Source organism: Ananas comosus, linkage group 22 (genome assembly GCF_001540865.1).
Source record: "Ananas comosus cultivar F153 linkage group 22, ASM154086v1, whole genome shotgun sequence".
Taxonomy (NCBI): Eukaryota; Viridiplantae; Streptophyta; class Magnoliopsida; order Poales; family Bromeliaceae; genus Ananas; species Ananas comosus.
In genome coordinates, this window is record NC_033642.1 from 484,305 (window position 1) to 498,786 (window position 14,482).

Sequence of the window (14,482 nt, forward strand, 5' to 3'; positions counted from 1 at the left end):
TTTTTTTTTGTATATTCTTCTGAATCTTAATTAGAATAAAAATAGATTTTTTAAAAAATTTTAAAGCTTTACAAAATCATGTATAAAACATGTGGTCAAACACAACTGTTTAGTTAGTAACTTCGCTTGAAAAAATGGCATATCTAATTTTTTTAATAAAAATGGGCTAAATTGCAAATAATTTTTCTTAATGTTTCACATGTTGCAGTACTGAACTCTCTCTCCCTCAACAGATCAAAAATATTTTATCAAATTAAAGTGTCAAAAATATTAGTGAAATGACCAAATATGTCTCTTTTTTTTTTTCTTTTTTTTTTTCCTTCTCACTAGGATAAAGTACATTATTTTTTTGGATAAATTTTAAATACCACTCCTGTTGTGTACTATCTCACTTTAATATCATGTAGTTTAGTATTTTGTTATTTCAATTTTTTCTTTTCGTCGGCCCTTCCATTAATTTTTCATTAAATTATATATAAAAACTTCAGATACCCCATCTATAATTTAACGAATATTTACTTTAATACCATTTAGTTTTAACTTTGTCGCTTATTTAACGGAAAAAATTAGTGGAGGGGATAACAAAAGGAGAAAAATAAAATCGCAGGTAGATCTGGCAATTTCGACCCAAACCTGCAGGTGCCCACGGGTTACCCGCAAATTTGCGGGTATGGGTACCAATTTTTTCAACCCAAAAAATTACGGATAAAACGGATGGATAGCTATCGGCATTTTGGGTAACCCGCGGGTACCCACACATATTTTTTAATTACAAATATTTTTTCTTAATTAATATATATTTTTTTTTACCTGTCATAAAAATTCTAATCCTGATTTCCTATTGCGTGTCTTTTATATTATGAAATGTTTTTGCTTTAAGACTTTAAATATTTTTATTGTATGTTATGATATTTTAAATAATAAGTTATATTACGCTTTTAAAATTTATATATATGTGTTTTGCATTAAAAAAATATAAGAGCAAAAAATAAAAAAAAATTTGTGGGTAACCCGCATACCCACCCGCCCACCCGTCCACCCGCCGGTGGGTATGGGTGACCCGCGGATGGGTATGGGTAAAAATGTTGGTTACCCAGAAATTTACAGGTAAATTTTATCCATACCCAAGTAATCCGAGGGTATAATAACCTGCCCGCGAGTTACCCAACCCGTCCGTTTGCCAGGTCTAATCGCAGGGTACGAAAGTGATAAATTTTAAACCACAGGGTATTAAAGTGAAAAAGTGTGAAAACACAGAGCTGGTATTTGAAGCTTTTCGTATTTTTTTTATCCAAGGGGTTGAGTGCAACAAGTGATATATTAAAGGAGGTAAAGTGCAATTTAGCTATTAAAATTAGAGAAGGCGTGTTTGTAAAATAGTTAAACTAAAGGGTGTTCAATGTACATTTTTCCTTTGCTTTTTAAACCCCCAAACAAAAATATTAAAAAATTACTTTTAAATTTGTAATAATTTTGATAATTAGCATCCAATTTTTAAATTTAAAAATAAAATAATTACTTTACGCATCTAGCTAAATTAATTAATTAATTAATTAATCAATTATAAATATTCAGAAAATAAGCCCTATTTATATGTGGACCCTCGCAAATCTCCTCTCCAACAACGGTCCTCTTTTTCCTCTCTCTCTCTCTCTCTCTCTCTCTCTCTCTTTGTTTCTCTCTCTAAATACTCTCTCTCTAAATTCTCTCTCTCTCTCTCTCTCTCTCGCTCTCTCTCTCTCTGCTCTTTCCCTCCAAAATTGCTCCTTCTACGGCCACGGATCAAACCCTAGCGGAGCGGCCACGCCCCGCCGGAGCAGCCGCCGCCGACCTGGGAGACTGCGTGAGCACGGGAGGGGGAGGAGGAGGAGATCAGATGACGCGGATGACCCCTCTGCGGCGGCGTACGGTCTCCGGCGACGCAGAGCCGCCGCCGCCGGAGGCGGTGGCGGATGCGGAGGGGGCGGAGGCGGAAGCCCCCGCCACGCCGACGACGTGGTACGAGCCCCTCTCGCCTACGGCGCCGGCGACGCACGCCGACGCTGACGCCGAGGGCTCGCCCTCGAGGCCCCTTAGGGTCTACGCCGATGGGATCTACGACCTCTTCCACTTCGGCCACGCCCGAGCCCTAGAGCAGGCGAAGAAGCTGTGAGATCTCTCTCTCTCTCTCCCTCTCTCTCTCTCTCTCGCGATCCCTTTTGATTCGGATGGGTTCGATTAGCGTATGGATCTAACTGGATTTTAGTTACAAAATAAGATTCTCGGTATAAAAATGATTGGTATTAACTCTTGAACTATTGCGTGGATTGTAGATTGTGATTAGCTTTTATCAATTATGGGTGATTCGTGCTTTGTTAACTAATATTATTATTGATGTTGGTGAGATTAGTTGCATTATTGCTTTGATGCGGAAAATGCAAATGTTTAAATGGGCAAAAGATCTAACTCGTTGAATTGGATCATAGCTATTTAACAATGTATTGGTTTTAATCCTTGGAGAATTTGTAGCATTTTATATTGTGGTTAGATTTAATTGGTGATTCTTGTTTTTTCCTATGAGATTTTGGCTGATGATGGTGAGAGTCATGAGATTAATTAAGGGATCTTTCGTTTGATCTGAATAAATAGGTGAGAGAAATAACTTGTCTAGTTCTTGTACCTCCTTTTATTGCACTTGGATTGTCTTAGACCAGAACAAAATATTTGAGGTAACAGCATTAAAAAAAAAAATGCAAATTGGTATCTTTTGAAGTTATCGAGGTTGTGTAGAGGATATTCCCTTTTGCTTAGTCGACTATTCTTTTCGTGATATACAAATTAGAATTCTTTTGATTGCATTCATATGCATAATCCTTTGTTGCAGATTACATGTAATCAGAGTTATTTTATTAGTCAGTTCAATTGTTATGCTGTTGACCAGTAGTGAGAAATAATCTGTTTCATGGACTTATATTTGTGCATTAAATTTGTCGATCTTCTTCTCTTCTCTTTACAAACGGTTGCTGTTGCAAACATTGGGAATGACTAATATGCTTCTTTTCTCAGATTCCCCAACACATATTTGTTAGTTGGGTGCTGCAGTGATGAAATTACCCATAGATACAAAGGAAAAACAGTTATGACTGAGGCCGAGCGTTACGAGTCTCTTCGTCACTGCAAGTATGTAGTCTTCCTTGTATTCCTCCGATAAATTTACCATTTTTTGTGTACATGCCAGTGTCCGTTATGGAATGTTGTACAAATATAGCATGCCTTGTTCTTTCGTTGGCCGATTTCTGCTTGTATTTATAACTAGATGTGTTGATGTAATTTTTTGTGTTCATTACAGGTGGGTTGATGAGGTTATACCTGACGCTCCATGGGTCATCACTCCAGAGTTCATTGACAAGCACAACATAGATTATGTGGCTCATGATGCCCTCCCGTAAGATTCATCAAATTCATTGCATTCTTAGTTTGATAGCGTTTTCACATGTTCGTATTTTCTACCAATGTGTTCTGCTTACAAGAATGCATATTATAAAATATTTTCTTTTTTACTTGTCTACTCTACAAAATGGAAGTGACATCATGCTTCCCCTTTCAACTATCTATTTATTGACCAACCATCCGTAGGCATACCACAGGTAATCCCATGTCCTTGATCATTTTAGCTATACACCACAAACATTTCAGAATAGATATTACAGCTCAACTTTTTGGGACGTTACTCGAATGCCAACATGCCTTCAATTTTTCCCTATCTTGTCCAATTGTGTATTTATCATGTCGCTCAGGCATAATAATGGAGTCAAGCTGCGTATCTTTCGCTTCCAATTGTATGAACGGACACCTTTCTCATTTTGAAACTTATGCTGTAGGTTTTGTGACTAGGTTTGTATCAACTTTTAACTGTTGACCTGTCATAGACTGGAGAGCATCCAATCAAAATGAATTAGGTTCCGAGCATTTTTTCAACTCCCAAGTGCAATTAACTGGCCTAGTAATAGGGTTGCTATGAAGTGTAACAGTTGAATTGCTGCAACTTGACGCAATGCATTATTTAATTACCATTTGTTATTGCTTTTCGGAAAGTTAGCATTTTGTGAAGTTTGTGCCCTTTGTTTTTTTAATCCAAACCATGTATAATTTTTACAACGGTTGTTTATACTTTACAGATATGCAGATGCAAGTGGAGCAGGGAACGATGTCTACGAATTTGTCAGATTCTCATTCTTACACTATGAAAATAGAATGATATTTTATTTTCTTTTTGTCGATGATTTAGTCTTTTTTACATTTGGTAAATTGGAAGTACCTTGAATTATGTAGGTTAAAGCCATTGGAAAGTTTAAAGAGACAAAGCGTACCGATGGCATTTCTACATCTGATATAATCATGAGGATTGTTAAAGATTACAATGAGTATGTCATGCGCAATTTAACCCGTGGATACAGTAGAAAGGACCTTGGCGTGAGCTATGTGAAGGCAAGAACACACTGTTGATGTTTTAACAGCAGCAAAATTAAATTAGTGATTCAAATATATGTTACCCTAGTTGTATCAACTATTTTAAGCTTGACAAAGTTCGGTTATATTATCAGGAAAAGCAATTGAGAGTGAACATGGGGATATCTAAACTGCGTGAAAAGGTGAAGGAACATCAGGAGAAGGTGAGTAAAAAAATTTCTTTCTATCGGCCTAACCATTTAATGGCAAGACATTGGTCTCTGATGTTTGATCCGTTTTTCCAAATTGTGTCCTCAGAGTATCAGTTGCAATAATTTAGTCTTTGAAGTTTTGACCCAGATTTCATTTTTGTTCTGAGAGTTTCAATTTTGGCCGTGAAATTTACCTTGGTTCTAGTTTCCGTGAGAGATGTAATCTTGGCAAAAGAAAGTTTGATATTACACTGTTAATACAGAACAAATTTGAGAAGCTAAATTATCATAATTGAACTGTGTGAACGAAATTGAAATGTGTATCAAAACTTAGTATCGATTTTTGGATTAACTCTCAAATAATTCTCAATACTGTGCTTTCGATGAGATGTGCTGGTGGCATAATGTGACATAATGTGCAGTTTCATATGGCGGCCAAGACTGCTGGGATGAATCCCGTTGAGTGGATGGAGAACGCTGATAGATTGGTTGCAGGTTTTCTTGAGAAATTCGAGGAAGGATGCCACATAATGGTAAGTCAACAAGACAACGTTCTCTGCTTCACTTAGGTGCCTACTTGGTCACAGCTTTTTGATCAGCTTCTTTACTTAACAAGCATATGCTAAAACTTAGTTTAAGTTATTATTATTATTATTATTATTATTTTATTTTATTTTATTTTATTTTTTTTTACGTCTCGACTGAGATCTATTACCTCACCCATGTAGCCTAGTTCATATTTTTAATGAATGAAGCGGGTAGCAAGCTACCTTTTTCTAAAAAAAACCAAGCAGATGCTAAAATTTCGCTAAGCAAAAGATCTAGAACTTTTTTGACTGTGGCGGGAAGCTGAAATAAGTTTCTAGGCAATGCCTTTAAGACCAAATTGGTCGTTGAATTTGGCTTTTCCTTTGTTGGTTCTATCAACTATTCAAGTTATACATATATATATATATATATATATATATATATATATATATATATATATATATATATATATATATATATATCCAATAATTGATATAAGTAAGAGGTCATAATATAGTAAGTGCGCTGATAAAATAATTGTAGATTATTAGTATATTAAAATAGAGAAATAGAGAAAGAAATGGTAATTTATGAGGGCAATTCCTTTTCTTTTGTTCACTGTATTCTTATTTTCCATAACAATTTTTTAGTCCTTAAGCCAATCGTCAGTCGCTAAATCGAATGGTTCAACTAGGTTTGCTTGTTGAATTGCTCAATCGGTTTTTAGGAAATTATTAGGCATAAAAATCCCGAGCCGGTAGAATGGCTAATGCTGGTCTTAAAAGAAGAAGCTTCAATTTGAAACTTCTCTTAGTTGTAATGAGAATCTGTAGGGAGAATTTGAGTTTTGATGCTCTAGTCAGTTAGTATTTATGTGGAAGTTCCATCTAGGTCATAATTGCTTTTGCACTTGGTGAAGATTTGAATAGCCCTTTGTAAGTAACTTCAAAATTCATCTTCTTGGAAGATCCATCGGAGGAGAAACATTCTCTTCTTTTTAAAGAAAATTCTTTACGAGAGTCGGACGCGCTTGACGACTATTGCTTTTGCAGGAAACTGCGATTAAGGATCGGATTCAGGAGGGACTAAAGAGACAACAGAGCAAATCGAGGACCAATCTCCTTGATGAACCGGAAGCTTCATGATCTCTCTTTTCTCGGTATTAAATATCGAACACCTGATACATTGCCTTTTCCTTTTTCACCTTTTGAAAATCCCTTCTTCTGTTCTTGTTGTTGTTGTTCTCTCCTTTATTAAGATTGGTTGTTTTACTGTTAGTGCAAGCAATTATCAAATGATGCTGCAGCATCCTTCCTTGAGAATAAAGCAGTTGGAATGATGATGTTTTTTTTTTTTTGTTTTTCTTTTCTTTTTTGATGTCAAATATGTTGTTATTAAAGAAGAAATAATCCAGTGTATACTAATTCCTTTCTTCTTAAATGCAACTTAGCATTCTCTCTCTCTCTCTCTCTCTGCTGTTAAACTGTAAATTGTTGTGTCATTATGCCGAAAATTTTGGTGTTTTGTGCGCATGCGCGCGCAAAGTGTTACTGCTTTTTTCTGCAACAATTATGTGGGTACCATCACAAATTGAATTTTCGATTGTTTTTTGCGTGCATGCATGCATGCATGCGCGCACAGTGTTACTGCATTTTTTGTTACAGTTATTTAATATAAGAATAACAACATCCGCATAAATATCTCGGTGTTGCATGATAAGATCTATTGTAGCCTAACAAACCGTTCAAAGTAAAAATTTTCTTATTTACAGTCACATAAGGAAATAAGAAATTGTTTTTTCATATCGAATAGGTTATCGTGGGACCGACTCGGAATGAATTGATTTTTTTTTATTTTTTTATTTTTTGCCTTTAAATTACCACTGCATTCAGTACGGATCAGAGTCAATATAGCACGAAAGTAAAAAAAAAAAAAAAAATCTCCTCCCTTTTATTCTATTTTACTTGAGGATAAATTTCAAATGCTATCTCTATGATTTCTCATTTTTTCATATTAGTATTCTGCGGTTTAAATTGTATTAAGTTAGTATTTTGTGGTTTTATTTTTATCTTTTCGTCAGTTTTTTCATTAATATTTCGTTAAATTATATACAAAAAATTTTGAATACCCCACCTAAATTTATCGAATATTCACTTTAGTACTCTTTAATTTTAACGTTGTCACTAATTTAACATAAAAAATTAATAAAATCAATAATAAAAAAATAAAAATAAAATTATACAGCACTAAATTAAAACACTTTAAATCACTGGGTGCTAAAGTGAAGAAGTGTGAAACTACAAAAATGGTACTTAAAATTTTTCTTTTTCTTTATGAATCGGTTACCCCACCTAAATTTATCGAATATTCACTTTAATACTCTTTAATTTTAATTTTGTCACTAATATAACATAAAAAATTAATAAAATCAATAATAAAAAGATAAAAATAAAATCATACAGCACTAAATTAAAACACTTTAAATCGCTGGGTATTAAAGTGAAAAAGTGTGAAACTATAAAAATGGTATTTAAAATTTTTCTTTTTCTTTATGAATCGGGGCATATTATTCCTATTTTTTAACTTAACCGCTTATAAATGGGGGGCTTATAAATGGGGGGCTCTGCTTTGGACACGCATGCGCAGATGACCTGCGAAATCGTTTTATTGTATGGGATCTTCAAAGCAACAGCAACCAAATAAACCGATACAATACATTTGAATCAAACGATAATTTCCATGCACCGCCCATACAGAACGCATCTAAGACACAGCACCAAAGATAAAGAATATATCCACTCACCAAACCCTAATACTACTTGGTCATTCATTACAATCAGATCTATGATCCCCCCAAGAAAATGATAAAGAATAATAGCAGACGACAAACTCCACGCGATTTTAACCTGCAAAATATCGGATCTATCTCGAGCTCTTCTCCGGTGGCGGCCTCGATTTTTTGCGGATGTTCTCACTTTTGCCCTCTGAAGTACATGTACACTTTCTGGAAACAGAGTTTTTCAAACAAGGAATAAAATTAGTCGAAACTTGAATAGAAGCATTAAAACCAAGGGGGATATTGTGAGTATATCACAATAAAATTCATTAAGATATGGCAAAAATATATACATTTCTGCTGGTGATTTTTTAACCGTCGAATTGCTTTAAGATCCACACAACACTAGTAACGGTGTGTCCCATTTAAGTCTCCTTTGCTAGTGCTGCATGAATCTTAAGGCGATCCAATGCCTTAAAAGCACAGGAGCTCAATTCTCTCTCTCTCTCTCGCTCTCTCTCTCTATATATATACACGCACGGAAAGTTCCCTGCAGTTTTAGTTTTGGTAGATATGTAGGTTTAGTTACCAATTCAGCATAGAAAATATTGAAGATCCCAGTCACCTCTATGGGAAATTCTCGGCAGACGGTAACCTTAGGGGATGTTAGGTTTCCTGGGACATATCATAGAAAATAGTTCTCCATCTGCTTGGTTCCTAAAAAAATAGATTTTCTTTCCAAATTATAAAAATGTAGTGTTTTTGTTTTCCAGGTTTTTTTTTTTTATTCGGAAAACAAAAAACTGTGGAAACAGGTGTTTCCCATGAAAATCTTTTCTTCTAGAAAAACAAATTTCCATACTTTTTTGAGGAACCAAGCACGGCATTATTTAGTGGGATCGGAAAAGAATAGTACATGTAATTTTTCTTTTGATGTGTCGGTTCTCCAAATTAATCACCAAACTAGTCCTTCCAAATTTCATGAGCTTTTTATTTTTTTTAATCACAAATGCATTCTCGATTCGTCCAGTTAATGAGGCCTCTAATAAGACCAATAGTAATCCTAAGTCATGTAGTCCCACCACTTAGACAACACGGTACATGAAGAACTCATTATTAAAGTCCATAAGCACATATTTTGATCTTAACTAGCATCTTGAAGAGAGAGAGAGAGAGAGAGAGAGAGAGAGAGAGAGAGAGATGTTCAAACGGCAAACAATTTTGTCAACGTGAGTGCTTTGCCTTTGTGAGCTAATAATAACAGAGAGAAAAGCAAGTTTTTGAACTAACCTGGAGTACCCACAAGCTGATGAGTGTTTCGAGGCAGAAGAATGCAAACCCTATCAGGTAGAAAATCTGCACGATAATTATATGCAAAGGAGAGTTATTTAAGTTTAAAGCAAGCCAAGGTTATTTAGGAGGGGAATATATAAATAAATAACTATAGTAATGTGTGCAAGCGACGATCATTGGCAACATTTATGGAATGACCTACCCCCACCAACACATGGTCGGAGAACGTGTCAATCGCTGCGAGGATTCCCCTGATTTAAGATGAAGAAAAAAAAGTATATCAAAATCTGCAAGCATAGTTATGTAACACAAAAAAGAGAATATAACTACCATACTCAATCTGATACAAGCAGAAAATGTTGGACTGAGTCCATGGAAATAACACCATGAGTCAAACAATAGTTATACTTTATCTTCTCCACAGCAATGGAAAGCAAAAGAAATATTTAGATATTGAAGGTTTACATTCATGAGGTGATAAAAGCATGTTAAACCAGAGGAGAGATGCAAGAAAATTATTCTAATGGTAAATTAATTGCAGTTTTTCTCTTAGGAGATTGTAATAGGTGAAAGACACCTATTTGTTTAAATTTATGTAAATAGGAGGGAGATTAAACCAACTCGTAGCTAACAGAATGTATCATATATTCGGAGATATGATTGAAACGTATAACCACAAGGAATCAATAAGATGGCAAATTGTCAAATTATCTGTAGATTTTAGTCCTTCACAATATGAAATATTTTTATAAGCCACATGCAACTCGAAGAGTCTTAGATAAGACAACGAAATATAGACTATAGGAGCTTCATTTCTTTCAAACTTCTTAATTAAATTCTAGCAAGTAAAATACAAATATATATAAAAGAGTTTATTCTTGCAAAAACATAGCAATGAACACCCGGTGTTAAATTTAGTGTGAAGAAAATGACTTACGTAAGGGACTTCCCGTGAAATACAATTGGTGGAGCAATTGCAGCAAGGATGCAGAAGCATATGTGAATCTACATGCAGAATAAGGAAAAAGTACATAAAATATAGCGCAGCTTATGGAAATTATGAGAGGATACCCCAGAAAATTAGCAGAGATAATTAATTACCATGTAGAAAAGGAAAAACCAACCAAACTTCAGAGCGCTATCAGTTCTGGTCAATAATAATAAAACAGAAAAGTTAGGATAACAGGAATGGAAAATAGCAAATAAGAGGATACATAATAATCTCAAATATAAATATCACGCTGTAATAATGCACTTGAGTAGGTTTAGGAATTGGAGGTATAAAAAGAAAAAAATTCTCAGGTCCTCATATGAAGCTTGGGGTTTCACACAGATAATAGAGGCTTTTATATATACATCGCTTAATATCATCTATCTACATGAATATTACAGTAAAAATCTGAATTTATAAATATAGCTCCAAAATCTGCAGTTTCTTACAAAAGCATTGTTTATGTTGGGAACCATCCAATTTATGAGGGAGAGTTGGTTACGTATTATGAAATAATAGTTTTCAAAGAGGGACACTCAAATACAGGGGTATACACATAAGAGATCAAGTTTTTAAAGGCAAAATCGAAGTGTTGAAGGAAAATAAATGTAAATAGATAACTTTACATGGCTCTGCATATGGGATTCTGAATGTCTCAATTTGCCCATAAAATAATAAGTTTGTTTTGCCACGTACAAAGTACCTGAAACCAGGGATTCCATTTGGATATCTAGATATGAAAGCCTAAGGTTGTCACAGATCAGCAATATTAAAATTCAGTTTTCAGTTCAACGTATTTCTTTCCTGTATTCTTTCAATAAGATGGGGAACAAGAACCACAATAATTCAGGCTTACATTAAGTTTCAAATTCGGTTGACAAGAAACTGGTATGTTTTCCAACGTAAGAGAACCACTGCAGAAAATAAGCATAATCCACACAGAGCTTAAGAAAGTATATATATGTATGCACTGAATATCATATGGTTCCTTTCTCCAATATAATAATTTACGTTCCAGAACTATGCTATACATTTGATAACAACACCAAGTTAATGTATGAAGAGAGCTATAATAATAAACTGATGTCAAAAGTGACCTGAAAAAAAATAAATATCAGCACTTACAAAGAAAGCTTACCGCATGGCTCGATACAAAGGCCTATACCAAAGAACATATGAGAGTGGACATCCAAGCAAAGCATAGATAATTGCAAGGAAGAAAATCTTAACACCTGTAAATTTGGGGGGGCAAAGAACGAACATATTTAAGACATTATATATCATATATAAATTTTACCACATAAACATGGAATACATAAGGAAACTGTCAGACAATAGATAGAAGAAATAGTCCTATAGAAGTATTGGAGGGGGGAAAAACCACCTCCTCCTCTAATCCAGCAAATAGTCACAGCAACAACATTCCATGCAAGGCAAAGAACAATTCCTGCAAAGAAACAGTACCACCAGTCCACCAGTGAACAATTAATAAAGGATAATAGCCGAAGTTACTGAAATTTAAATATAAAATTAATGAAGTACACTTGATTTAATCTATTTTCTTCTTTTTTTTTTGGAATTATCAGCTCCAATAGTTTCCAGTAATTTAAGTTTCTGTAAGACTGGATGACGCATTGGTTCAACTAATGATCCAGTAACCCAACCACTAGCCGGATCAATGCCCCATCGAGGTTTAATAACAATATATTTCCACCACAAAACTAGTATGTATAGAACATTCGCGAACATACCTAGCCAACTTGCAAATGCCAGATACTGCAATTTCTGCGCATGTATTGGTATTTCCTTAGATATGTCATGATGAATAATAGGAAAAACCGGGGGCCAATTTTTCTCTTCAATGGTGACGCCAGCTGCGTCGGAAAGTGTTACATCCAAAAATCACCAATAATCCCACATTACACAATACCCCAACCTAAAAGTAAAAAAAAAAAAGTCCGAATTCGATACCTCTAGTTAATGCTTCCTCCCTTTGTTTTATTTCCTGCAATTGAAGTGCAAAACAATTTTTGCTTTCAAAATAGTGTAACTCCATAAGCTGAAAAGTGCTTCTAGGAAAACAGCTTTTAAGAAGAAAAAGTGGTAGATAAGAAAAACTCATTACCCTTTCCCTTCTCTTTAAATTCTCTTCCCAGGCTACAAGATCCTTCTGCTTCTTCTTTGGATCCTGGAAACATTTAATCACAATACTGAAGGAGTAAACAATAAAAATGCAAAACCTACAATTTTGTCACATCCATCTCAAATTAAACATCCCAAAATTCAATAAATATCTTAGAATAAGATGAAGTACATATTCAAACTTTGTGAACGCAAGAACTCGATCAACCGCCCAAAACCCTACAATCTCACTCATGCCAGTTCACAATCCACAGCAAAAGGTGAACAAAACCCACAATCCACATTGCGTTTCCCACCCACCAAATCCCCAAAACTCCCTCAAAAACCCGCAGATTAAAACCACCAACAACCAAACAAAGCACGAGAAAACCCTAGGAAACGAATGAAGGCGACACCTTTACCCAAAAAACCACCAACACGCATCAAAATCGTAGTGTTGAGCGAAGAATTGGACTATAAACGATCGAAATGGTGCGAATTTAACGGAAAAAAAAAAGAAAAAAAAAGGGTGGTGGGTGCGGGGATCGATACCGCGAAGGGGTTCACGTTGTCCTCCTCGAGAGAATTGGGATCGCGAGGCATCGTTGGGATCTTTTGTAGCACCCAAAAAAAAAAAAAAAAAAAATCTCTCTCTTTCTCTCTCTAGAGTCGCTCTTTTTTTTTTCGACGACGAAGAGAGAGAGAAAGAGAGAGGGGGAGAGATCGAAATATTTAGGCGCTTCTCTATCGTTTGGTACGAGGGTAAAAAGGAAGAAGTTAAAGGGCTAAACTGCAAAATTACCTCATTTTTTAAGGTTTGCGTATCGATTTGGTAATTATCCTATATTTTTTTTCATAATTTAATATATTGTGTGAAAATTTTCAAATACCACCCCGCTAGTTCCGCACATTCTCACTTTGGTACCATATGATTTAAAGTGTACCTATTTAATATCATGTGGTTTTTTTTTTTATTATTATTCATTTCACTAATTTTTTCATTAAATTAGTGATAAGGTTGAAACTAAAAAATACTAAAATAAATATTCGATAAACCTAGGTGGGATATCTGAAGTTTTTTTGTATATAATTTAACAAAATATTAGCGAAAGAGCTGACGAAAAGGAAAAAATAAAAAATATAGAGTACTAAATTGATATACTTAAAACCACAGAATATTAAAATGAGAACGTGTGAAACCACAAGGGTGGTATATGAAGTTTGCCCTATATTATATTATTCGAAATCTTAAAAATATTTAATATACTCTTTGGTGCACCAAATATCTTTATTGATTTTTAAAAATTACTATACATAATATCCCTAACCCTAAAATTTATTTATAGAATTTAAAGTTTTGAAGAGTATTTTGAAAATAGAGGGGTAATTTTAAAATTTTTGAATAGTAGAGAGTTCTTTTTTGGGAAAACTTCAAAAACCCTCCTTGTGGTTTCAATTTTTTTCACTTTAGTACCCTGTGGTTTAAAATATATCAGTACCCTGTGGTTTCTCACTTTAGTACCATATAGTTTAAAGTGTATCAAGTTAGTACCCTGTGGTTTTGCACTTTATCACTTTAGTACCCTGTGGTTTTAATTTTGTATCAAGTTAGTACCCTATAGTTTTTTAAATCACAGGATACTAAAGTGATAAAGTGTGAAATCACAGGATACTAAAGTGATAAAGTGCAAAACCACAGGGTACTAACTTGATACATTTTAAACCACAAGGTACTAAAGTGATGAAGTGAGAAACCACCGGGTACTAACTTGATACACTTTAAACCACGGGGTACTAAAATGAAAAAGTGTGAAACCACAGGGGGTTTTTGAAGTTTTCCCTTTTATTTTCTCTTTAAGCTTTATCTGTTTACTTTTATATATAATCTATTTATTTATTTATTTTTTTTATCACCAATATATTAATTGGGAATTTAAAAAAGACATTCCCTTATTTTAAGGGCGTGTTTGGTTCGCTTCTTTTTCACCATAGAATCGGAATCGGAATGTGTTTGGTATGCGGGAGTTGAGTTCCATTCTGATTCGGATTCTCGAATGGAATGGGAATCTCCCAGTCACCTCTTTTTTCAATCCGATCTAGGAGGCCAGATTGAAAATGGATATTTATTCTGAT

The 14,482-nt window shown here is 34.5% G+C and overlaps 2 protein-coding genes across 2 annotated transcripts; one reads left to right on the top strand and one right to left on the bottom strand.

Moving 5' to 3' along the window:
• On the top strand, positions 1,652-6,631 carry LOC109727729 (choline-phosphate cytidylyltransferase 2-like). Its single transcript, XM_020257913.1, has 8 exons — positions 1,652-2,148; positions 3,046-3,159; positions 3,329-3,424; positions 4,158-4,200; positions 4,312-4,467; positions 4,584-4,652; positions 5,063-5,173; positions 6,221-6,631. The coding sequence occupies exons 1-8, from the start codon at positions 1,877-1,879 to the stop codon at positions 6,311-6,313; spliced, it is 954 nt and encodes a 317-aa protein (XP_020113502.1). The 5' UTR covers positions 1,652-1,876; the 3' UTR covers positions 6,314-6,631.
• LOC109727216 (secretory carrier-associated membrane protein 4-like) lies at positions 7,855-13,045 on the bottom strand. The gene is made up of 11 exons (XM_020257219.1): positions 12,902-13,045; positions 12,354-12,416; positions 12,200-12,233; positions 11,980-12,102; positions 11,613-11,675; positions 11,367-11,460; positions 10,339-10,384; positions 10,175-10,242; positions 9,440-9,488; positions 9,235-9,300; positions 7,855-8,172 (listed from the first exon to the last, which is right to left on the bottom strand). Exons 1-11 carry the CDS (start codon positions 12,950-12,952, stop codon positions 8,140-8,142), a joined length of 690 nt encoding a protein of 229 aa, XP_020112808.1. The 5' UTR covers positions 12,953-13,045; the 3' UTR covers positions 7,855-8,139.